The sequence below is a fragment of the Rattus norvegicus genome, chromosome 2 (genome assembly GCF_036323735.1).
Source record: "Rattus norvegicus strain BN/NHsdMcwi chromosome 2, GRCr8, whole genome shotgun sequence".
NCBI lineage: Eukaryota > Metazoa > Chordata > Mammalia > Rodentia > Muridae > Rattus > Rattus norvegicus.
The window spans coordinates 190,192,062-190,217,125 of NC_086020.1; the positions used below are offsets into that span (position 1 = coordinate 190,192,062).

At 41.9% G+C, this 25,064-nt stretch overlaps 2 protein-coding genes across 7 annotated transcripts in view; one reads left to right on the forward strand and one right to left on the reverse strand.

The window, feature by feature from the left end:
* The window catches only part of Spag17 (sperm associated antigen 17), a 246,975-nt gene extending 239,413 nt beyond the window's left edge, over positions 1 to 7,562 (forward strand). For all 6 annotated transcript variants that reach the window (XR_005501147.2, XM_039103807.2, XM_039103811.2 and 3 more), the window contains one exon: positions 6,937 to 7,562. The gene's annotated coding sequence lies outside the window, so the exon portion shown is untranslated. The remainder of the gene's footprint in view (positions 1 to 6,936) is intronic.
* Wdr3 (WD repeat domain 3) lies at positions 2,413 to 25,026 on the reverse strand. The gene is made up of 27 exons (NM_001107705.1): positions 24,977 to 25,026; positions 23,697 to 23,899; positions 22,673 to 22,882; positions 20,723 to 20,841; positions 19,761 to 19,839; positions 18,298 to 18,393; positions 17,367 to 17,480; positions 17,095 to 17,196; positions 16,284 to 16,381; positions 15,391 to 15,495; positions 14,506 to 14,736; positions 14,122 to 14,215; positions 12,318 to 12,419; positions 10,955 to 11,040; positions 10,685 to 10,820; positions 9,938 to 9,994; positions 8,969 to 9,069; positions 8,731 to 8,842; positions 8,143 to 8,277; positions 7,852 to 7,902; positions 7,388 to 7,453; positions 6,887 to 6,979; positions 6,643 to 6,690; positions 6,019 to 6,062; positions 4,310 to 4,438; positions 3,272 to 3,365; positions 2,413 to 3,074 (listed from the first exon to the last, which is right to left on the reverse strand). Exons 2-27 carry the CDS (start codon positions 23,865 to 23,867, stop codon positions 2,919 to 2,921), a joined length of 2,829 nt encoding a protein of 942 aa, NP_001101175.1. The 5' UTR covers positions 23,868 to 23,899; positions 24,977 to 25,026; the 3' UTR covers positions 2,413 to 2,918.
* Between the last annotated feature and the right edge of the window lie 38 nt (positions 25,027 to 25,064).

A 25,064-nucleotide genomic window follows, 5' to 3' on the forward strand; every position in this document is an offset into this window, starting at 1 on the left:
TTTTTTTAACAGCTGAGTAATACTCCACTGTGTAAATGTACCACATTTTCTTTATCCATTCTTCTGTTGAGGAACATCTAGATTGTTTCTTTTCTGGCTGTTATAAATTGAGCAACAATACACATGGTAATGTCTATGGTAGGATGAAGCATCCTTTGGGTATATGCCCATAAGTGGTATAGTTGGTATCTTAAGGTAAATCGATTCCCATCTTCCTGCAGAAACATTGTACCGACTTCCACAGTGGCTGTACAAGTTTGCACTCCCACTGACATGATGGGAAGTGTGGATGAGTGTTATTTCTACATCCTCACCAGCATGAGCTGTCTTTTTTTTTTTTTTTAAATTGATATTAGCTATTCTAACAAGTGTTAAGGTGGACTCTCAAAGTGGTTTTGATTTACATTTTCCTCGTGGCTCAGGGTGTTAACTATTTCCTTGTTTCTCAACCATTTGAGTTTCCTCTATTAAGAACTATGCTTAGATCTCTCTCCCATATTTAAATTGGGTTTCTTCTTTTTTAATTTTATTATCTAATGTATGAGTGCTCTACTGCATGTTCACCCACATGGCATAGAGGATCATCAGATCCCCTTCTAAAGGTTGGGAGCCACCATATGGTTGCTGGAAATTAAATTCAGGACCTCTGGAAGAGCAGCCAGAGTTCTTTACCACTGAGCTATCTTACTAGCCCTGGGTTATTTTCTTGATGTCTAGTTTTTATTGAGTTCTTTATATATTTTGGGTATTAGTCCTCTATTGGATATATAGTTGGTAAAGATCTTTTCCCATTCTGTAGGCTGCCACTGTGTGTGTGAATGACAGTGTCCTTTGCCATACCCATGCTTCTAAGTGTCACAAAGTCCCATTTACAATTGTTGATCTTACTGCCTTACTTCAGCGAGTTGTCTCCTGTGTCAATGAGTTGAAGGCTATTCCCCACTTTTTCTATCAGGTCTAGTATGTCTGGTTTTTATGTTGAGGTCTTGGATCCATTTAGGGTTGAGTTTTGTACAGGGCGTCAAGTATGGATCCACTTGGGTTCTTCTACATGCGGACAATCAGTCTGACTAGCACCTTTTGCTAAAGATGTGATCCCCCTTCCCCCCGAAGTATATATTTCTGGCTTATAGAAAATTCAGGTATCCATAGGTGAGTGGATTTGTCTGGGTCTTCAATTAGATTCCAGGGTTCGATGTGTCTGTTTTTGTATCAATTCATGCCGTTTGTCTTAGCATAGTATAACCTTTGTAGTACAATCTGAAATCAGGGGCAGCGATATTTTCTGTACTTTTTATTACTCAGGATTGTTTAAGCTATTTTTGGTTTTGGTTTTTGTATGAGTGTGTTTGCTTATGAAGCAGAAAATCATCCTTCAGTTTCTATGAAAAGTTGTTTTGAAAGTTTTGGGCATTGCATTTAAATCTGTGAATTGCTTTTGGTAGATGGCTATTCTTATTTTATTAATCTTACTGATCCATGAACATGGGAGAGTTTTCCATATTCTGATATCTTCAGTGACTTCAAGTTTTTATCATACAAGTCTTTCACTAGCTGGTTAAAGTAATCTCAAGATATTTTATATCATTTGAGGCTATTATAAAAGGTGTTATTGCCTGATTTCTTTCTGATATAAGTCAATAAATACACAAACAAAATCACTGTATTCTTAAGCAATCTTTAGCAGTGGCACTGCTTTACACTGTTATAAATCTTGTCAGCATCTAGCTCACAGGACTCTTGTGATGTGCTGTCCTATGTTCCTTGGTCACACATCCTAAGTGCTCTGAAAGCTCCACTCTATGCTCAGAATGACAAAGGCAGTGAAATGACGCTTTTCTAGTTCCCAGGGCTCCACAGTGGAGCACTGCACATCACGAGAGCCTTTCTCACAGCTTGTTGGCCAGAGGTTTAAACTCAGGCACCAACAGCAGCAGAGCTGGTTCCTTCTGGCAGCCGTGGGGTTCTTTTCACTACTGCCCTTTGCTGTGCGTCCAGACTGTTAGTACCAGCTGCATCCCCTTCCTGTGCCTTGTTCACACAGTACAACCTACTGTGAATTTCTGTGTCACCCCTCGTAAGGATTAACTCATTTAGAGGCTAAATGACTTGACAGATGCTTTTACAAACAAGGTCACATTTACAGGTTCCATTAGATAGAAAGTTTGGAAGATAACTCAGAATGGCCTTCTCTCTAGTCCTTATCTTAAGGAGATTAGAAAAAAAATTCTGACTAGAATCTAAATTAATAATTGAGAAATTCCCTATTAAAAAAAGCCCAGGTCCAGAGTTATCTGAGTCAATCTCTTTTTCTAGACATCCATACCTCCCAAATTCCTACCATGCATACACACATACATATACACACACACACACATCAGACACCTCTCTATTATTCAGCCAGCCAGCAAGTTATTTTAAGTGGTTTTAATGAAAAAGCTATTGTATTCCCAGAAGTACAAACAGCATCATGATCTTACATGCAGACTCAACAACCTGCATGGTGTAAGGAGGCTTCCCCAGGCATCCCATCATCCCTCCAGCCCCACAGTCCATGATTCTTCCTTTAGAAGACAAAGACACACATGCTGAATGGAAAAGCTCTAATACAAATAATCTGCCATAAATAAAATTCACACTTCTGAATGAATCAAATACACAATTAAAAATATTCTTTTCTTTCTTGCTGTAATTTAAAGGTCCAACTCTGAAAAATACAGATTTTTTAAACTAAATCTGTTTCTTTCAAAAGATGGAAGACAGAACTCACAGCCATGTTGGGTTTCTTCAGCCAAGGCTGACTTCTATACCCCAAGATCTACAACATGATCTTCTTTTTCGGTATTTTTAAGATGTTGCCCACAGTTTATGTGAACGCTCCTTAGAAGAGAAGCAGGAAAAGATATAGCACTCCAGTTCTAAGTCAGTGTTAAAATCATCTTTCTTCTATTTTTTCGTTTTCTCTTCTTCTCTTCCAAGTGACTAGTAGCTTCTGCAAAAAACATAACTTCACTCTTTGCTTCGCATTCTCTCTTAAGATAATTGAGACCAGCCATATTGAAGCCAATGACATCCTAGAGAAGAATACAAAAAGCAAACTTCAGTCAATACAGCAGCTTCTGAGTACTGTCTTGTTTCCTTGCCTTACTAAGCACTTCTGTTGTGTTTTGAAAACTCAACTTCTGCAAATGACAACAGAAAGTTTACCCTAAGAACAGATTTATGCCTGTTTGGTATTGCCCAGCATTAGATGTCTACAACAGACACTTACCTGGACTTGTCTGACTTTTGAAATAGTTGTTTCTTTTAGCTTCTCTATCACGGGCACAAGCATCTGGTTGCTGGTGATCTGGCCAAAGTGAATCCTAAAAGAAAACAGTCGCGCTGTAAAGAAAGGATCCGACCTACCGGTCCCTTCTCGAAACCTGCTAATCCAGTGACATCTTCTCTTCAGCAATCTACCACAGAGATTACAATGGGAAGCTTGAGAGATACAGTGAAGAATGCTAGCTCACGGGGACTGTTGAGAGCTCAGTGAGTGCTTGCCATAGAAACCTGAGGACCTAGAGTTTATCCCGAGTATCCATGCAAAAGGATGAGCATTGTGGCTTACCACTGCAATCCTGGCACTAAGGCAAGACTGTTATTTATTGGCCAGCCCAGGCTGTACGACAAGGCTAGACTGGGCTAGAATGAAATCCTGTCTCAAAAATAACAAAGAAGGCCAGCTATGGTGACATACACCTGAAATCCTAGCCTTCAGAATGTAGAGGTGGGCAAGCCTAAACCACCTGTGTGGCAGGCCAGGATAAATAGTGAAAGCCTATCTCTCAAAATAAGCAAAATCAGGCCAATTTACTAAAATCTTAGTCATTTTACCAGACAGCTGTTTAACTACATGTATATTCCTTAGTTTCCCTGCCTATGTCCCCTCCGTTGCCTTCTGTGCCTATAGATACCTAGAGACACTAGCTGGCTATTTTTAAAATGTTGTTAACAAAGCTGATCAGGTTAGGCTTTACAATTTAAAGCAAAATACATGGGTAGAGTGGCTGGTGAGCAATGAACCTAGCCTCACCTTAGACTGCAGCACCTGAGCTACAGCTTAGTCTCACCAAACACCTGACTCTGAAATGGGTCATCAGGATCCTTGTTTCAAAGGCAGGAATGATTGCCAATGGCAAGAGCAATTTTGTAAGTCTCCGAAAAACGAAACCCAAAGTTTGTAATACCCAAACAATGCCAGCCTCGGCTGGCACACAGCTAGAGTGGTCTGGCTGAAGAGACAGTATCTGTAAGAACATGCTACCTGAGGAGAAAAAAGAGGCACCGGCACAACAGCTCGACATCTGATCCTGTCTGGATGAACCCATTGAACAGCGTAAGAATGTCTGGGACATAGGAGAACGGCAGCACAAGCAGGGCCTCTTCCAGTTCACTGAGAAGGAAAAGCAAACTGTCACACTCCTTACTGCTGTCAGCTACCCTGACTTTCCTTTACTGCTTTTCCTGCTTTTATATCTGAGAATCCTGTGCATCAGAGCTAAATATTCACTCACACTCAAAATGACTCTTAAATGTCTTTTCATTCAACACCACTGTTTATAGAGTATTTTAGCCCCTGGGATAATGGGGACCTGAGTATTGCAGATGAACACTGTTCACTAAGCCTTGCTGAAAATCCCACTCTATTCCATCTTCAGGCTTCTCTCACACACAAATACACACCAATTGTTGCACTGAGTCTGTGCATTGTGTATGCACAGTGTGCATGAATACTGTACGTAAATACTTGACTGTATACACAGATGTCTAAGTGTGCGTATGTATTTCAAGGCTTTTGAGTTTATGATGATGACTGGGCAACAGTGATTCTCACACCGACCTTTCACCACTTGAATTTGCTTCTTCTAAAACTAGTTCCAGGATCACGCCATCACTTCCAGTTAGAAATCTCAAGGGATTTCAGTTCTGATCAAAAATCCCTTTCTTAGTTTAACAATTCTAACCCTTGAGAACTGAATCCTCCTATCTTGGAATGTGTTTCTGCACCTCCATTGTCAAATTCCCTTTACAGTTTCCTAATGAAAGCTCAGCGTTATCCCCTGGCAGCTCTATTCACTTTTGTAAGGGTTACTGTACACATTAAAATTTAGAAAAATAAACCTCTTTATATCAAATTCTAAGAACTAGTCATACCATCACAGAACACAAAAGACAGCAACTGAAACTTTATATCAGACTTATTGACTATACTTTGTACTATTCTTATTGACTATAGCTTTTAATCAAATGAATATATTAAATGAAAATATTATAAAATATTCAAGGATAGATACACACACACACACACACACACACACACACACACACACACACGTTTGTATTATTACCAATAATAGAAAAATAAGAAAGGCTGCAAATAATAGTTATTACTTATACTAAAGATGTTGAACAATATGATATTTTTAAAATATTAATAACATGAGCAAATGTTCAAGGCCTAGGTGTAAAAGAAGAAGATTCAAACCTACGCAGTGACTCTCTAGAGCTCGAGTGACCCAATCAGCTTGTGTGTAGTACTTACACAATATGATTCCAAGTGTGTATACAGACAAAATAGGTGGAACAAAATATACAGCAGAATAGGTTCTGAGAGTTGGTATCAGATTGGTGTGTGTACTACTTTATTACCTTCAACATCTGTCCTTCGAAACATCCTTCATACATTAAGAGCCTCCTCTTTTTTTTTTTTTTTTTTTTTTTTGGTTCTTTTTTTCGGAGCTGGGGACCGAACCCAGGGCCTTGCGCTTCCTAAGCAAGCGCTCTACCACTGAGCTAAATCCCCAACCCAAGAGCCTCCTCTCTTATACTTCAAAATGTATTATAATTGTTTTCTACCAAAATTTTGACAATTAAAATTTAAAGAAAGAAAACTATCAATTCCAACTTGTATTTCACACTCAGACATTCAGTAATGGCTATCCTGTCAAGTTACAATAGTGCGCTAGGACTTACCTTGACCTGATCCCTTTAAAAGTCTCTAACACATACGCTGAGGGCTACAAAGGAAAGACAGCAGCATTAGTGACACCCTTGAGGGCTTTCCTCCAGGGCCTGCGTCCATCCCACATGACAGGGCTGTGTGGGCTTGCAGCTAGCCACATAGGGCTATAATTAAGCCATGTCCTTATGTCCTTTATGACTACCCTTCCTTGTAAGTTGGGCCGGTTTCATATCTACACAATGAAGATATTCTGAGATTGCTGCAATGAAAACACGTGCAATAACTAGCAACTCCTAGATAAACATGCTCTCCTGATACATCTCTTCCCTTCTTCATGACGGGTTTTGTCGATTGTTCCTACAAAGATCTGTATCAGAGGTCATGTGCAGACAAGTCTTCAGAGAGCTGTGGATGCCGACCATGCAGAAGCACTAAAGGTGGAAGAGGCAGGCTGGTCTAACCCAGACGCATCCTGGGAAGTTTCACCAGCAGCAAGCTGTTTTAGAAGACACTCAGACTTTTGGAAACAAAGGCCTTCCCAGGGAACGTATCCCCAAGTCACAGTGCTTCCTCACTCCCTCTCATCTCTGAAGTTAGCCCCTGAAACACCAAGGAGAAACAGACATCCCACTCACAGAAATATTGCCATGGGCCATCAGGATGGGGTTGACAGGAAGAGGAACCTATAAAGAAGTAATAAAGCCAAGTCATTAAAAGAAGCCTCTTTCCTCCCACAGTTTGACTTATCCTAATGCTTGACTCACATAACATTTACTGCCTTTATCATGTATCCTTATCTCATTTAAGCCGGAAATGGTCTCTTTAACAATTCTTTTTGTAGATTACAAGGTAAGTGTGTAATTTGATAGACACGCTTACCTCTTTCCCCGCTGCTCTACAAATGGCTCTGTGTTCTTTCATTTTTGCAGTTTCTTCTCGGTACAGCTCAATTGCCTCCATGATCCTCTCAGCCTACACAGACGACAAAGGAAGAGATCACCCAGTGCACACCCACGACACCCAAGAGCTGGGAAGGCCTGGCTAATGTAGCCTGAATCAGCTTAATAAAGACATGGCAGCCGGAGTGCAGCGCAGCACTTAGAGTTGTCGGTTTTCTCTTATTTTTAATTTGTAAGAAAGAGACCAAATACCATGGACTCAGACGAGACCATATGGGACACAATAGGGCAGCTCCTGGGAACACCGAAGAGATGAGCTCCCCTACTGCCCCATGCTGGTCAGACCAAGTCCAAGGGCATCAGACAAAGGCAATGAGCAACTCCTGGAATTCATCTACTTTGTGCCACACAGAGCTATGTGGCTAACACAGGGTAAGGATTTTACTAAAAAGTCAGAAACCCATTATAAGAGCCAACCTACCGCTTTGACTGTTTCAATTGTCTTCTTCCCAGTGAAGTAGTTGTCACCCTGGGTCTCCCCTGGAACCTGCCAGACATATGAGATCCTGAACAAGACGGGTATTATTTTATAAAAATGCCACAGTCACTATCTCCCATTAAGGATAGGTACAATATTAAATGTTTTATTTGTATCATCATGAGCACTATCCTGTAAATGTTTATAATGTATCCAATTTCTGAGTCTATTTTTAAATTTTTGTTTTGCTGAATAAATACTTTATTTCCTTATAAAGTTTCATTGAAAAAGAAAAGGTCACAATGATAGACTTCTCACACTAAGCTAATCACAGAACCAGCTATACAATGAATCGAACACTACACACATTCTAACAACAGAGAGCAAGCCTCTGGCATTCATTCTCAATCCCTCCCATTGTGAGTACTGGAAGTTATATAGTCCCATGTCCCAAAAGATTCACTTACTGCTGGCTGCTCTTCTTTGGCCACACTCTCCTCATACTCTGCTTCCCTTTGCTGCCAAGAGACACACAAGTTTTAATGAGTGGCAAACGGAGACTCTGCAGAGCGACCGAGGCAGCAGAAGGGCTTCTTTCAGAGCAGGATGCCAGTGGCACCTGTGCCAACCTGTCAAGTGTGGCACTGGTCTTGGAAATGCCTCCTGTGTGGGCCGTGACTACACTGGATGGAAAACTTCAGCAGGGACAGTCTGTAAGTCACCCCCACCAAACATGAAACCAAACTTAAAGGTCTTACCAGTTCCCTTTCTTCCTCAAGAATAAGAGGCTCTCTCGTTCTCTCCCAGAGTCTCAGAGACTTGTCATGAGAGGCTGACACCACGTAGTCTCCACTAGGGCTGACAGCCAAACACCATATTTCCTGGTGATGCCCCTGGACAAAGACAAAACAAATGACCCAAAGAAGTCTAACTTTTTCACTGGTTCCCACCATTTATGCTAGTGGGTAGGGTAAATATTCTTAAAGGAAGTTCTTAAAGTACTGTGGTGGCTAAGCCAAAAATGATCCCCATAGATCCATAGGGAATGGCAGTACTAGGAGGTGTGGCCTTATTGAAGAAAGTGTCACTAGTGGGTAGGGTTTTCTTTTGAAGTCACAGAAGATCAAACCAGGCCTAGTGGCTCTCAGTTCTTTTCCTGCTGCCTGTGGTTCCAGATGTAGAACTCTCAGCTTGCCATCGTGACATTGAACTACACCTCTCCACCGTAAGTCAGCCCAAATTAAATGTTTTCCTTTCTAAGAGTTGCCATGGTCATGATGCCTCTTCACAGCAATAGGAACCCTAACCAAGGCAAGTACCAATCCAGCAAAACAAGCAGGTGTTACCTCCAGCGTTTGGATGTGCTCAAACTTGTCCGCATCCCACTGCTTGATCTTGTGGTCCTTCCCCGCGGTGAAGAAAAGGTGGGACTTGGGCACGAATCGGAGATGCATCACACTGAGGGCAAGAGTAATGTTAGAAACTCTAGGTGAGTGAGTCAGAGCACGCTTACAATCGGTGGGAATGCCTACTCTGGAGCTTTCGAGAACAGCTAAACAGATCCTTTCTGAGGACTACACCCACCTGTCATCATGTGCAAAGAGAGACCTGTGGCAGTCCCCAAAGTCCAGACCCCAGATTTTCACATTTCTATCAGCAGAACCAGTTGCTATTAGTGCTCCATCCTATGGCAAAGAAACAAAATGTTAGCATTTAATTAAGCTAGACAGCTAAAAGCTAACCGGGATATGTAATTCATTTCTTTAAAAATATTATGATAGGGCAAAAACATACTCATCTCTACCCAAAGTAATTGTGCTTAGACTTACAGAGCTTCTTAAAGGTTGGAAAGTGAATGTATGGACTCTGACCCTGTCACAGGACAATGTCACAGCACAGTGCTGTTGTGTGCCTTAAGGTCAAGTGATGTGTTCACTCAGTTAAATAAGAAAAGGGCTACTCTGATCTTTGGAACGGGATTTGTGGGGAGGGTGGGGAAAGTAAAGATAAAATGAGGCTGGAAAAAACCTACTAGAAGGGTATAACCTATTCTTGTATCACACCCCTCCTCCCCCAAATCCCCATTCCCTTGAATGGTTCAAAAGGCTGTTTTCATACAAGGATCTCACAGATATGGAATCCATTCGTTTTCCTTTGGTGCAAAGTAGACACTTTTCAAATACACAGTTTTAATCATAATGACACTATGGAAATAAGTGATTCCCAAGAATGAGAATACTTACTCAAAGCAAAATACTACAATATTCAGATCCTCAACTGTGCTATCCTGCAGCATAAAGGGTGCCTCTGAAAAACCGTGAATTTCAGAATGCTCTACCAATTAGGGAATTCAGAGCAGCAACCTCCCAGAGCCACTGTAGACTTAGAAGGACTTAGATACGATTTGTTAAACATTACCATGTGTATGCTGTACTATAATACAGACCTGGGACTTTCTGGAGGAAGCTGTAATAAACTCAGCTGAATGATGCAAGTGCTGTACAATCGAGTAAAATCCATGAATTAGAAAAGAGCCTCACAAACTTTACTTACATGGGAGATGTCCATGCATATAACAGGCAGCTTGTGTCCATACAGTGAGAGAAAAAACTAAACATGAAAGAAAGAATACAATTAATTCCTGTTTGTCTAGACACATGGAGCTAATATAAATTTATAATACTAACACATTTCTGGACTGCTTTCTAATACTGCCTGTGCCTACTATGGAGACCCTACACATACTTGCCAAGAACCCTGAAATCCAACAAAGGACATCCCCAAAACCTACTCTCTAGGGTAACTGTTTCACACATTATCCTGAGGCACAAGCCAGTCCTGAGAGAATGCCCAGCAGCCTGTACCTAGCAATACCTTTAAAGCTGCTTGCTATGACAGGATGGAAATTCCTATCTCTAGATCTTCTGAATATGAACTAGCACTTTATTTAGTTTTAAATAAAATTGATGAACCTGTGACACTAGTTGTTTCTCAAACACACTCAGTGTTTTGATAACTATATCTTTACAAATACACTACTGCTGGCTACCATCCCAATTCTTTTTTCCTTATACTGGAGATAGATTCTCTTCTCACAGTGATATATCCTGATCACAGGCTCGCTCCCTTTACTCCTCCCAGTTCTTTCCCACCTTCATTCCCATCCTGATCCACTACCTTTCTGTCACTCATTAGAAAAGACAAGGATTCTAAGAGATAATAACAAAATATAAACTATCACATAGGATTATCCTGAATTCTTAAGGTAACAAAGAATATTCCAAGCACAAACCATCATACCTTTAAAGTGTCAACATAGAAAATCTTCACAGTGCAGTCCAGCAAAGATACAGCCAGCAGCCTTTGATCAGGAGAGTAGCAGACATATAGGACATCCTCATCTAGCTGCAAGATTCTAGTTTGTTTCACAGAGAGTCTGTCCAGACAGTATCAAGAAAAAGTAAAAGATGGGAACACCATAGACAGACAGTTCCAAGTTTGACACAGAAAGGCCCACAAATCAACAATTCTCCACTTCACCCTCAAGCCCCCACAGAAGTTTCCTCTCACCTCTTCTGGGTACTATTTTTATCTGTCACCAACTCAAAATCCCAGAACTTGACAGCTTTATCAGCACCACCTGTCACAAAGCCACGCTGAAAATCAAGTGACACTTCAGTTAAAAGCTATTTTCACACAAGAACTGTGCTAAGTACACATTAAAACAGTTAAACTTTTTTACTGAATGGCACATGACAACAATTAAGAATACCGTGGCCACCCCTCACTATGTTTTCCGCTGCCACAGACCTTACTTGAGAAGGCCAGCACAGACTAGCACTGACGGACATGGTCACTGACATCCCAGGTGAGTCCTCCCCAGCAGCATTAAGAAAAGCCTTTAAGGGAATATTGTGGAGACTCCTGCCTCCTCACCCCCTCCCTCCACCTAAGAGGGCAGAAGTCAAATGAATTTACTACAAAGCAGTAAGATTAGCTTTCTAAACATGCTTAGTCTGTCTCCGTGTTCACCTCAGGAAGGTATGAAACTATTCCTGCAGTGTCCCTGCTCAAACACCTTTGCAATGGTAGTTTTCCAAATCAAGAAAGACAACTGCAGTCTATTCATGCAGTTATGAATATGGGGATGTTTTGCCCCGTCGCAGAGCAAAATATCCATGTGTATTTTATACTATGTGACATCAGCCTCTCTAAAATCTAGCTTTTCCAAATATAGATACTTCTAGTGAGTAAAGGATTGCTATCATTGAAAATATTTGGGTAAAGCCAGAGTACTGTCAAAAAAAAAAAAAAAAAAAAAAAAACCAAACCAAAACAGAAAACTCAAAATGCCAGAGCAGCGTCTGCATCAGTTCTCCTGTAATACTTCAGTGGATAAAGCACCGTGAGCACACATGCACTATAATGACTATTGCTGAGTCACAAGAGTCACACATTTGCCGAAGAATTTCCCCAGTCATCACTGGACTACAGGGGAACAACAAAGTGTATTTCATCCTCTGCTAAGGTGTTAAGAAAACATTTCCCTCTGTAAAGTACCACAAGCATCGTCAAAAACTAAGCCATGCTAGGGCTGGAGAGATGGCTCGCAGGTAAGAGCACTGCTGCTCGTCCAGAGGACCCGAGTTCAAGTCCCAGCAACCACACGGCAGCTCACAACTATGTATAGCTCTGGTTCTAGATCTGACATCTTCACATAGACGTACAAGCAGGCAAAACACTGTTGCACATTAAATAAATAATCTTTTAAAAAAAAAAAAAGCCATACTGCTGAGGACCAACAGCTACATGACACATAGAGGGCTTTCTTTAATGCAACCTGAGAGGAAGCTTTCTTAGGTAACTAAACTTGGCAGATCTATGATGCAGTTAGAGTGCAGACGCCCAGAACTTTAAGGTCCTGTACAGTTACCTGATCTGGAGAAAGAGACATGGACCACAGAGCTCCATCATGGGCAGCTATTGTCTCCAAGAGATTGCCCGAGGCCAGGTCATAAAGTTGCATATTTCCTGTCTGGGAAAGTGAACAGAGCAGTAAGGAGCACATCCACAGACTTCATTAGTCATGTCTGAAAGTTAGAAAGCAACAATATGGGTCAACTGCTCAGGAAATAAATCCTGCATAAGTCCTTTCTGCATTCCGTATCTGAAGACATCATTCCCAATGAGATATGTACTAACCACCAAGGGCTGGACTGCTTGCTTTCATACACTGCTGTGAATCGTACAACCCTGCAGTTGTTGATTCTGCCTCTTCCGCTAGTTCCGAATCACAGCCACAGTCAAATCCAACCATTCAAATGGAAACAGCAGTCCTTAAATTTCATCTATGCTTTACATAGACCACTCAGGTCTACGTCACTGTCTACCAAGTCTCCCCCAGTGGTTTTGGTTTCTTCTTTCTGCGACACACTGACAGTGAGAACCAGAACCCTCCTATGACTCTTGCCTAGATGTCTGTATAGGCCACGACCCTGGTGTGAGCATTTAACAGACACAGGCAAAAGCCTACTAACTCCATGAGCTTCTATGCCACACGACAGATAGCAGAAGCAAGGAGACCTCAGCCCTAGGCTTGACTCTTTCTAACTCTGTGGCTGATATAGAATTCATTTCCAGTAATTTGCTTTTTATAAAATGAAGCTTGCATCACTAGCATCTGAAAGATGACATGAGGAGCACAAGAGCCAAGTGCTAACTGTCTTGCGTTGTCTCGGCCAGGAACTACACATTAACCTTATAGGAAGCCCTTAAGGCAGTCCACAAAACACTCTCCCAACAACAAACAGCACATGCACATTTGTTGAAGGATGGATGAAAAAATGAGTGAAACTTTCAACTGAAATGTTCTTTCCAACAGGACCTGGAATGGTTTCCAACATTTTATATTTCTCATTGGACAAGAAATAGCCACTATGGCACAATGGTTTCCTAATAAAACACACGCATATTTGACAATGGATTAGAGTGATTATATATATATGCAAAACGCTTTTCAAAACAGCCCACAACTGAAGACAGTGACACATGAATCCAGTTGCAGCACTTGGGAGGTGACTCCTGAGTTTGAGGCAGTCTGGGCTATACAATCCCTGTGTCAAGACAAGCACACCCCACAAAGCTTACCCCACTACATTCTCACTACTTGCTTTCGCTGTGACCGGTCTGTTTATTGTACACTCCAAGAAAAGCAGGTTAAGGGCTAAAGCAAATTTCCAAAGGTTGCAAAGTTACTGTGGCAGAGTACTCAGATGTGGCTCTGTGAGTCTCATCATGGCTGCAAGGTGAAGCAGCATTCTCTAAGGGTTGAAAGGTAATCTGAGTCCAAATCTGTGTCTGTGTATGACTGTCCTCAACTGACGAGTCTAAGAATGAAGACCCGGTCAGCTTGGCTTTATATAGCCATGTTGTGTCAAACCTGGTAATGTTATATGAGTTAATACTAATATATCTTATCAGCAATTAAACTGAATTACACTTATAAGACTCACGTAAGAATAACCATCAAAATGCTGATGGCAGTCACCTCTGTACTGACTTTAATGTCCTTTGTAATTTGACATTGGTTTGATTTTTTTTAAAAAAGGAAATAAGACTTTAAAAACACCAAAACCAGAAAGTCAATGAACTATTGTCTACCTCTAATATACTAATTACCCACATGCTGTTAAAAAATTCCAGTTTCTCAAGGGTGTCTTGAGGTGCCCCAACTTTACCTTTGTCCCGATGACCACCTGCCTGTCACCAGGAACAAAGAAGGAGCAGAGAGCATATTCACAAGGCATGGTGCGGATGCACTGCAGGGTAGACCTACAAGAAAGAAAGCACACGCTAAAGAACCATCTCCCACCGTACAAGTCAGCGTTGCAATGCACTGAGCCACACAGAGTGACGTGACAGGAGACGAGTCTAACTCTTAGCTCGCATTTGTAGTCAAGAGAAAAATAGTATGGGCCAAAGCCGGATTTGTTTGGAGAGGAAAACAATCATAAAAAAAAAAAAAAAAAAAAAAAAGAAAGAAAGAAAGAAAAGTACCAGAAGCACTACAAAGAAAAGACAATCCTACCGGACCAAGGCTCGGAAAGCATCAACTCACAGACCTGTTCCATATCTTAACGGACTCGGCTGCGGCTGAAAGCACAGCTATGTTATCCGAGCTGAAAGACAGCGTGCGCACATCGCTGCGGTGGCCTCCGATGGTGATCCTGCTCGTCCTCACAGGCTGGGGGTTTGGCAAGGATGTACTGAGCGAATACAGTTCTACCAGATTGTTCTGCAGCAGGAAGACTGCCTTTAACTCTCCTTGAGGCGAATGAATCAGGTCAAAAGATCTGCGTGGGAAAGTCATCACAATTTTTTTTTTCATTTTATTTATGGGGAGCTACTAACTTGGCTCAGGAAGCCAACATTTTCTGTGTGAAAAGCTTAGTGATGTTCTAAACCCACAGTTTAACTGCAAGCACGCACACACGCTTCTCTGGGTCCTGGCCTTTTTATTACTTTTCTTTATCTGAATGTACATGTATGTACTGTATGGACCACAGCATGAGTGTGGAGGTCAGAGCACAACTTGAGGAGTCAGTCCTCTCCTTGTACAATGTGGGTCCCAGGGACCAGAGTCAGGCTATCAGAACTGCCAGCAAGCACCTCTCTTTACACCTACTGAAGCATCTCAGAGATCCACAAGCCCAGGCTTCTTTTAAAAGAAAAAAACTTTGGGCCAGCTCTTAGTTTTGACAGGTGATTTTTTTCTGTGTTGTGTTATGAGTCATTTAAAATACCTTCTGAACAAAGACTACAGTTTTCTTAGCTGGCAGAATGAAGGAATCAATAAAGGTAATAATAAAAATGGACACACGGGCTGCGAGTGTGACAAGATCACCACTTTCAAATGTAATCCACACACAGGCTGGCAGACTGGGACAATGCAGACAGACTTGATAGCTTATTACTCTGTAACACTTTGACACGGACTCTTCACTCACTTGATCTTGGCAGAAGTCTTGATCTTGGTTACCCGAAGGATCTCATCCTGCAGAGTCATTGAGACACTTGTTTCAGGGTCCTCCTCCTCATTGGCAGAGTTCAATCTAGAAAGGGAAACAACTTTTCACAACTCACTTTTCCTGAAACAGCCTAGCTCTTACTAAGCCACACTCTGGTCCTGGCACAAACAAGTGGAGTGATTCTGGGGGAGCAGCCTAGTCACAAGGTTACCCCGAGAACTGACAGAGCAGACTACAGTCCACTGAAAGTATTATCCTTGATAACAGATTTGGAATGCAACAGGCCCATAACGTCTCCTGTAATAATTTGTCACCCAAGTCACTGCACTGAAGCATTCCTGATGGACTTCTCTAACTCTAGAACTTTCTCCACCAAGTCTAAGCTGCAGTGAGCCTGACCCTGACATGTGAGCAGAACACACCTCTACATCTGCCATCAGATGACTTTAAAAACCACATTTAAGTTTGATAAGGGACTTCTTTCGAATCTCTGTTTATGTGTGTCAGACACCCACATAGGATGTCTGTCGTCTTTAACTGTGCTCCAGTCTTAAACAGTGTCTCTTAAGCTGCAGTCTCCTGTTCCTGCAACCCTAACACTGGCACAGACACAATCCCAGCATTCCTGGCTTTAAAAATCTGCAATATACTTCTGTGTGGTTCTTAGTGCAACTCAAAAATGTGTTAGGAATAAAGAGGTACGAATTAGAAATTCAAACCTTGTGGGGTACTGGTACTCCACACATTCTCTAGCTTTTAGCTCCAACAGATAATCAAGTAAATGTTTCCTTTAAGTTATGTAATAAATGGCTATCCAGGATGTTTTACGACTATTAAGTTTATTTAAAATAAAAACAAAAGCAAAAACATACCTTGCTTTCTTTCTAGCTTTCTTTAGCTTTTTATCCATTTTCTTCTGAACTTCTGCTTTGGAAAGAATACAAAATACTTCTAACACAGAATCAGTTCCCTAGGAAGGCAAAAGGCAGACAAGTGTGAGTCTAGGTCAGGCAGTTTATAATTTAGGCTACACCAGATAAGAACTGAACAGAAACATTTATCTGCTTTCCCTTACTGGCTGGATCACCTTGAACGATTTAGTCTCTGGGTTTATAGTCTATAAAAATTGGAATGCTATTTCCTGCTCAACATCCTTTTGAAGGCCAAACAGAACATGCACATTTATGATAATGGAAAAGCCAGCATTTAATAAATGGCTAGTAATAATAAATATAGTTACTTTCATGATGCTATGAACGTTGTGCTAGGATGTTAGACACACGTAGGAATACATACTAAATTTTAAAGAGGGAAGGAGGGAAGGAGGGAGGGAGGGAGGGAGGGAGGGAGGGAGAGAGAGAGAGAGAGAGAGAGAGAGAGAGAGAGAGAGAGAATGCACGCATGTGCGTCTGTGTGGGCAGGTATGTGCACAGGCCACACCTGTATGACTACCACCTGCTCAAGCTGGAGTGACAAGTGGCTGTGAACTGCCCAACAAGAATGATGGGCTCCAGACACAGGTCTTCCGGGAGAGCAGTGCTCGGCCTTAACCATTAAGCTATCATTGCAGACTCATATTGTGAACTATCATCACAATCAGAAGAAAGGTCCACGCCCACAGTGAATGATGAAGGAACGAGCACTGAAGTGAGCGCTCTGACTGTCTTCTGAGCCCGTACTCACGTGGCAAGCAAGGATCCGGCCTGTCTTGTCCACGGCAAGGTTCACAACTCTGTCTCTTCCTTCTCGCATTAAGGAGCCAGCTTTTCTACATGAGAGTATGCGCTAGACAGGAAGCCAGAGAACATGGAGGTTAAATGTCCTGTGAAACCTCTGACAAGCAAATATATGCAGGTGACAAAATACTCCCTAAGTGATCAGCAGAGATGCCGATCCGAGATTCTGTTCTTCCCCGCCCCATTACTCAGCCCAAGTAAAGACACAAAGAAGATTACGTCTTCAGACTTCTCATCATCCGCCTCAAGGGTGCGGTCCTCTGCTTCAGGCGTGTCCTGTATCCCTGGACACTCTTTGATTTTCTTGGGCTCTGGTTCTTCTGGGTCATCAATCTATTTTATAAAGATAGAAGAATAAAAGTTCAAATGTCTCAGGAAATAACCTTTAACTCCAAAGACTCATAACCACTTACATCTTGACTAGTCACCTGATAAACTTCTTCAATGTCAGGAGAATGTCAGAATCTATTAGAAACTGCAAATATATACACCACAACATTGTTCATTATACTATCTCACTGGCTTTCCACAGTAGGAGGACCGTATGCAAGCAGATAAGAGTGTAAAAACTAATGGCTCAACTCTTCCTCAACTTCAAAATTTGTAGGAGAAAAGATATTTTAGAAGAAAGACTGTCACTGGTATGAGTAATGGCAGAGGCACTGGAAGGTGTTACAGTTTCTCCTTAAAAACAGAAAAAACAAATGCTAAGTCTTAAGATATACAAAACCCATCATAATGGCCACTCATTCTGGCTCTATACTAACTCCAATTAAGCCTAAAGTTACAATCACCCCCCACACACATAAACTGATAGTCAGTGTATGTCTCCAGGGAACTTACCTACATACAAAAATGCATGTACCCTACATATATGTTGTCCGAAGAGAAAGGTCTCTAAAATTCTCCAACACATGCCAAGAGGCCCAGGTGTACAAGGCAAAATGCCACAACCTAATTAGCACTATTACCAAAAGCTGTAAGCTTAAATCTTCCCCTTCCAGCTCAAATAAACCAGGGCAATGAGTGCACGAGGAGGACGTCTTTGCATAGAAGTGTTGCAGGCCATCAGTGTAAGAACGCCTACTAAGTCAATAAGATGCTTAACATGAAAACATGCAATTGCTCACGAATCAAACACAGTGACTACCTCCTGTAGATAGGCGATGTCCCAGGCTCTCAGCTCACTGTCTGCAGCCCCAGTGATTAGTCGAGTTTCTTCTGAAACCAGAACCAAGCCCCACACCTAAGAATACAAAACAGTATCATTTTTTAATACTGCAAGTGGCACAATGAAGTTTCTGACATTTCACATCTAAGAAAAAGTATATTAAGACAATTCTTTTCAAAATTCACTAAGAGAATCACTTATCCAGAGGGTGGATGGCCTGTGGTAAAACTGTTCACATGGTACTAAAGACTTCTCTACCTTTTTTCCTGCCCCATTTAGATACTAGCTACTCATCACAAAACCACAGCACAATCCATGACTCTGGGTTTCATACTTGCTGTCGGTAATGCCTGGCAAATAAAAGATGCCTTATTAATGCCGACTGCATACCTCTCAGCCTTGAGTATCTAAGAATATGTAGAGACACCGTAATACCGATGCCAGTCAATTTTCACAGAATCATTTTCCACTTCATAATTACAAGGATGTTTCTGAAAGTCTCATATAAAAGGAGGCTGGAATATATAAAATATTCTCTGAATTTGGCTGAATAGATCTTTTCCAGGTAAACGTAAAACTATCCTTTTGCTGAATGTAAGGTCCTGGGGAAGGCACTGTACACAAAACATCCTTAAACATCCCTATAGTTGTGATGGCTATTCTTGGTGGACAATTTTACTACATCTGGGATTAACTAAAACTCAAATGATTGGGTACACCTGTGAGGAGTTTTTTCTGAATTAAATCATTTGTAGTGGACAGATCAACTTCTAATATGGATCTTTGAGGTGGGAAGATGACACCTTTAACAGATTTTTTTGGGGTGCGAAGATGCATGTTTAATCTGGCCACACCTTCTGCTGGCAGCCTACATAAAGGAATGAAGCTCGTTTCTTGTCTGTTTGCTCCCTCTCACTAGCAAAGCCATTTCTTCACTGGTATTACAGCCTACTTCTTCAGGACTCTGGCATTTATGGAAGATCAGCTGAGACATCCAGTCTTGTGAACTAAACAACTAATAGATTCTTGGACTTTTTATTGGTAGGCAGCCATTGCTGGACTAGCTGGACCACGACCTGTAAATTATCCTAATAATTCCTTTATATATAATATATGTCTATATATCTATATTATATATATACTATATATATCAAGATTCATTCTATATATTCTGTTCCTCTAAAGAACTCTTGACTAGTGTAACAGTCATAGATGAGTCTAATTAAAATGAACTCAGAGGTTATAAGCCACCCAAGGCTAGTGTGTATTATACCAGAGAAGCTACAACTGTTCCAATAGCTGGCACTGCTCCCTCCCAGACAATCTCAATGTCTCTCAGGACAGGAGACAGATCAGTGAACAGTAAAAAGAGCCTGAAATACTGGAGGAAAACCATCTTTTGCTTTGTCATTCTTCTCTGGAGGCCATGGTGCCACACATACCTCAGTTCGGTGGCCAACCATTGTTTTGAAGCAGTGCTGGTTATCCAGGTCCCACCACTTCACCATAGTGTCTTTCCCACTAAAAGAAAAACCAAAAAAGATTTTAACTAGGAAGAATTGCTAAACTAACAGGTATGTGAGTAACCCGTTTCTTGTTTTAGAATAGTAACAGTTATGTTGGAAGCTATTCTACCTTACAGTTTATCAAGATAAGCAAAGACTTTCAACTCTCCATGAGGCCGCTCAGCCACGAAAACAAGAAGCTTCGTTTCTACCACAGAACACACAGTCCAATCACCTGCCTTCCTCCCACCACCTCACCTTACAGCACTTACGTCTGACTGGTAACACGGAAACATCTCAGCGCTCTCTGCCCCTGTGACCCACATCACCCGCTTAGCTTTTTCCGAGTATCCTCTCTGTGGTCTCTAAAGCTCGATTCTTAATCCACATCTGTAAAACCCTGAACACGTCCTCTGACCCGCATTATTCTGTAGCTTCTCCTGTGGCCTCTTGGTCCATTGCTGGTTTCTCAGCCCACCCGACACTGAAGTAACTTTCTGAGGAACTACAATGGTTTTCTAATTATTATTCAACAAGCCCTATGATCCTAGTCTTCCTTGAGTGAATGCCTGGGCTATATTAGGCTGAACCATATGAAACTGATATTTGATCACTTTCAACATAACAAAAATAAAATTTTCAAATGCAGATATTCATTAAGCCTCTAAAGCCCCTCAAAAGGCAGGATACCAAACACACAGCTTAGCATTTTACCCACTGTACAGGAGAATCAGAAAAAAATTCAAACACTGTAACTCAGTGTATGAGTCTAGCACCTGAGAGGCAGAGTGGGAAAGCTGGCAGCCTGAGAGAGCACGCTGACTCACAACCAGGAGCACAGTGGGAGCAGCAAGCAGTGAGGCCAACTCCCTCTATCTCCAAAGTCATCTTGTATTTACCTTGTAACTAGCAGATTCCTTTCTCGGAGAAACAGAGCTTGTGTGACGGCATCCTTGTGTCCCTTTAGACGGTAGAGGCCACTTTCATTGATCACATCCCAAATAATGACATCCGTATCCTTGAGGACAAAATAACACACAAGGAAAAAGTTTTATCACCAGCGACCAAATGACAAGTGATGGGGCTCAATCACCTCCACGGCACTACCCCACCCTATACAGCTTGAGGTAAGATGGCAGCCCACCCTTCCTCCAGGAGTAATGACCAGAGGCTTTGTTTCCCATTGTTCTAGTTACATATGCATCGGATCTCCAGGCTGTTTCTGCATTAGCAAACAGAGCTCGCTAGGTATGGTGGCGAGCCCTTGCAGTACCAGCCACTTGGGAGGAAAGCTGGACAGTTCAGACTGCACATCAAAACCATGAAACAAAATAAAAAAGGAAAAGAGTCCATGCCTTGTATTCAACTTAAAACCATGTTTTTATTTAATGCACTTCGATAGTTAATTCTGTTGTACTCTAGTTTCTAGTATTACGATTTAAATTTCATATTTTACATAAATGAGTCATTTCCAATTTTGTTACTATAAATACGCAAAACTGAATAAATCTTTGTGCATTCATCCTACTATAAATAAAAACTACAGTTTGATATTCTTGGTTAAAGGACATGGTAATTTTTATAGATTTACATTCACACCATATAATAACCCTCAGATTACAGCTCTAAAACTACCTAAAATCTATATGAGACTTGCTTCCCATCTGTGCACTCTGGGTATTATTACATTTCTGAAAATCACTGCCAATTCCCTTCCTTCCGTGAAGAACGCTTTCTTCATATCCACTTTAATTTGTATTCCTGAACACTGTTTTTTTTTTTTTTTTTTTTCTTTAAAATAGGGTCTGATGAAGCCCTGGCTGGCCTTGATTTCACCATGCAGCTGAGGTTGGAGGTCAGGCATCTCCAAGTATTAGATTTATAAGCATAGGGCAAGTTTATGTGGTCTAGGGACCAAACCCAGGAATTCCTATATGCTAGACAATCGTTCTACCAACTAATGCTAATTTTCCCATTATCTGTGGTGATTAATGGCACTTCATCTTGTTTCTTTTTCATTGATATTATCTTTTACATGTTATTTTTTACATCTTACTTTACAAGTCTAAAAGGTGGATGATATTTTTTATTAAATATTTTCTGACTTTCTTTTTATACTTTTTTTAATATAAAAAGTTTAATGTTTTAAATTTATGTTTCAAATCTTTCAATCGTTCCTTTACTGTCTTTACTTTTTGAGAATTTCATATATTTTGATATTCTTCCTCTGAACATTCCTAGCCATCCAACTTCATGTTCTTCTTCCTCCTTTAAAAAAGCAAACTGCAGCATAAGGAGCAACGACAACAAACTGGAGCCCACACTCTGAGCACGGGTGTGCCGGAGCGTGGCTGATATGCCCAGGGTCTCTCCATTGATGAAATCTGACTTTCCTCTCCCAGTAGCTACCACTGCAAAAAGCTCACTTCCCCTCTCCTGTGCTGGGAAATGGCTTTTCTTTGCCTCTTCTTTGAGAGAGGCTCTCACTGTGTATCCCCAGAGACACAGCTTGGCTGACTGGCCTCCAACTCCCAGCGATGTAGGTTCCCCTTCTTGAGTGCTGGGATTAAAGGTGTGTACCTGGCTTTAACTCATCAACTTTTAAAACACAGGAAAGACACTAACTTTACGTACCTCTCTTTCTCATTCTTTCATTCCACAGACTTTTGTCAGACAACATAACAGGAAACGGGTAGAACACTGCCTCACGAGCACCCATTCTCCTCACTTTCTCCCAAATGTATACTAGCTTGGACACCGAGAATCCAATCTCAGCACAATTTCCATGACTAACCTTCTTCTACATTAAGGGTGAAAAGCAACCCTGGACACCTGTTTCTGAGGCTCACCTTAGACCCGGAAGCCAGTCTGCCTCCTAGCTGATCGTACTTTAAGCTGGTGACGGCTGCTCTGTGTCCATTGAAGGTTATGTTTCCCTCACCACTGAGGAGGCTGAAGACTCGGATGGCTCCATCCTCATAGCCAACAGCTAGATGCAGCCCATCCGGGGAGGGACACAAGCAAGTGACTTCTTGTTTAAGCCCCTGAAGGATAAGGATCTGAAATCATAAAAATCAAAATCAACACAGAAGAGTGAGACATGTATCAAGACAGCAGCGTGGGAATGATCTCAGTCACACAGTACCAACAATTTCCAGTCACTGCTACACAAGGATAAAACTCTACAAGCAAAGATCGTGAACTCCTAACAAGGTAATCATTTCCTCTCAAGCTTGACACTGGTGTATACATGCAAATTATCCAGGCAATGAGATAAGAGACCAAATTTTATCCAAGTGATTTGTGGTAATCAACCTCATGGCACTATAGCACTAACAGCTTCATCCCAAGAGGCTCAGGGGAACAACAAGTATCTATATATTTATATCTATAAACCTATATATATATCTCCTCTCACCTCTTGGGAATCACACCGTAAAGAGGGATAACACAAATATCTCTATGTACTTGGCAAAAGAGTAATAGCTTCAGTCACAGTTGAAGCAGAGTTCAGCGACTAAGGCATCTCATCCTTATGTTTAGGAGAAGGACCCCACAACACAGCAGGGTGACAGTCCTTTGGAAATCCTAATATTTCACAAGTGGCTGTGAGAACAAGCAGAACGTGCAAAGTAGAACTAAATAATGGATAAAAATAATGACCTATGGAAAGGAACACAAACACACATCTAAGAGGCAAGCTCCTGTTTGGCTGTGACTTTCAGAACACACCAGAATTTGGTGTTAGCTGTCTAGAAAAAAAAAGAGAGAAGTAATCTCATGGGGGCTCACACACAAATGAATGTAGGCAGGTCAGTCAAGGCTCTCCCACTTCACCCTTCCAAGAGTGTCAATTACTTGTTTCTGACTCACCTTCTCGCCTTTCCTTAGGTCCCAGATAAAAACGTGTTCACAGGCAGGTACTGCCACGTAGCGTCCTTTTTCACCTCGGAGTGTCACGAAAACAATGTTGCCTTTTTGGCTGCCAATCAAGCCAAAGACAGCACTAGCCACATAGCGGAGATACTGTTTGGTAAGCCCCATGTTAGGATGTCTGATGCCACAGGGGAGGCAATCTGCGTAAATAAACAAAAATTCTGTTTTTGCAGTACATTGGTTCTACATGTCTAACACACAGGAACCAATTTTTATGTGATCAAAAGCATGTAACTTGGCTGAGACAATAAAGTACTTGCTATATAAGCACGATCCCTTGCACCCACACAAAAGGTCAGGCACAAAGAAATGCACGTCTATGACCCCAACACTGGGAAGGCAGAGAAAGACAGATAGATACCTAGAATTCACAGACTCTGTGCACAGGGCAGGGGAAGCCCAGAGTTAGTGGGTCTTGCTGACATGAATGGAGCCATGTCAAGGGTTTCAATGCCTCAGACCAACAGGAGAGGCTATACCTTCCACTGGTTCACTTGGGATGTTTGTAAGTGTTCCAGAAAATGTTCACCGTAGCCTTCTTGCCCCGTTTACTGATTGAACATTGCTCCCTACAGACCATCCCCATCACAATTAGCTGTATGCAATAACCCCGTGTCCTAGTTCAGTTTAATGCAATAAGCCCTCCTTCATGTTCAACTGTATATAGTAAATACGCAGAGCTTCTGAAGGTACTGCAGCTTCTCTAAGAGGCCAGACTAACGGACCTCAGCTTTTATGTATGTGTGTTCATGTGTCTGTCTTTTCCATCCAGTTTTCTTTTTGCTGCACTTTCACCTCCAGCTTGTCTCAACGAGTTGAGGCACTAGTTTTCTACCTAGCACTTCCACGCTTCGCCATGTTTTTCGCTTAAAGACATAGTAACACTCTGCTTATTGCTTTCAAATTCACTGTCCCTACCCGAGGCTTTAAAGGACTAAGCTGTTTGCAAACGCAGGGGCCCACAGGGACCCAGTTACTTTAACATACACCATCCCCGAAATACTCTAGGGCAGTCAGGCAATTCCGGCGGCCTTGCACTCTCTAGCCCGGGAGCAGCGCGCGGCCTCTGGGATCTGCGGTGCAGACGGCTCCAGCAAAGGGACTCTCCCCGACCTCCCTGGTTCCCTCAGCGCGGAGTCCTCGGCTGCGTCGGCCCTGTGAACACCACAGTGCGGGGAACCGCGTCTCACGATCCCTAAACAGTCATAAACACTCACCTCAGCCTCCACGAGGTTCCAGCAGACAGCACCGCCAGCCGGACCCGCCCCTTCCGGTCCGGCTGGGTGTTTCTTCCGCCCGGCGTTT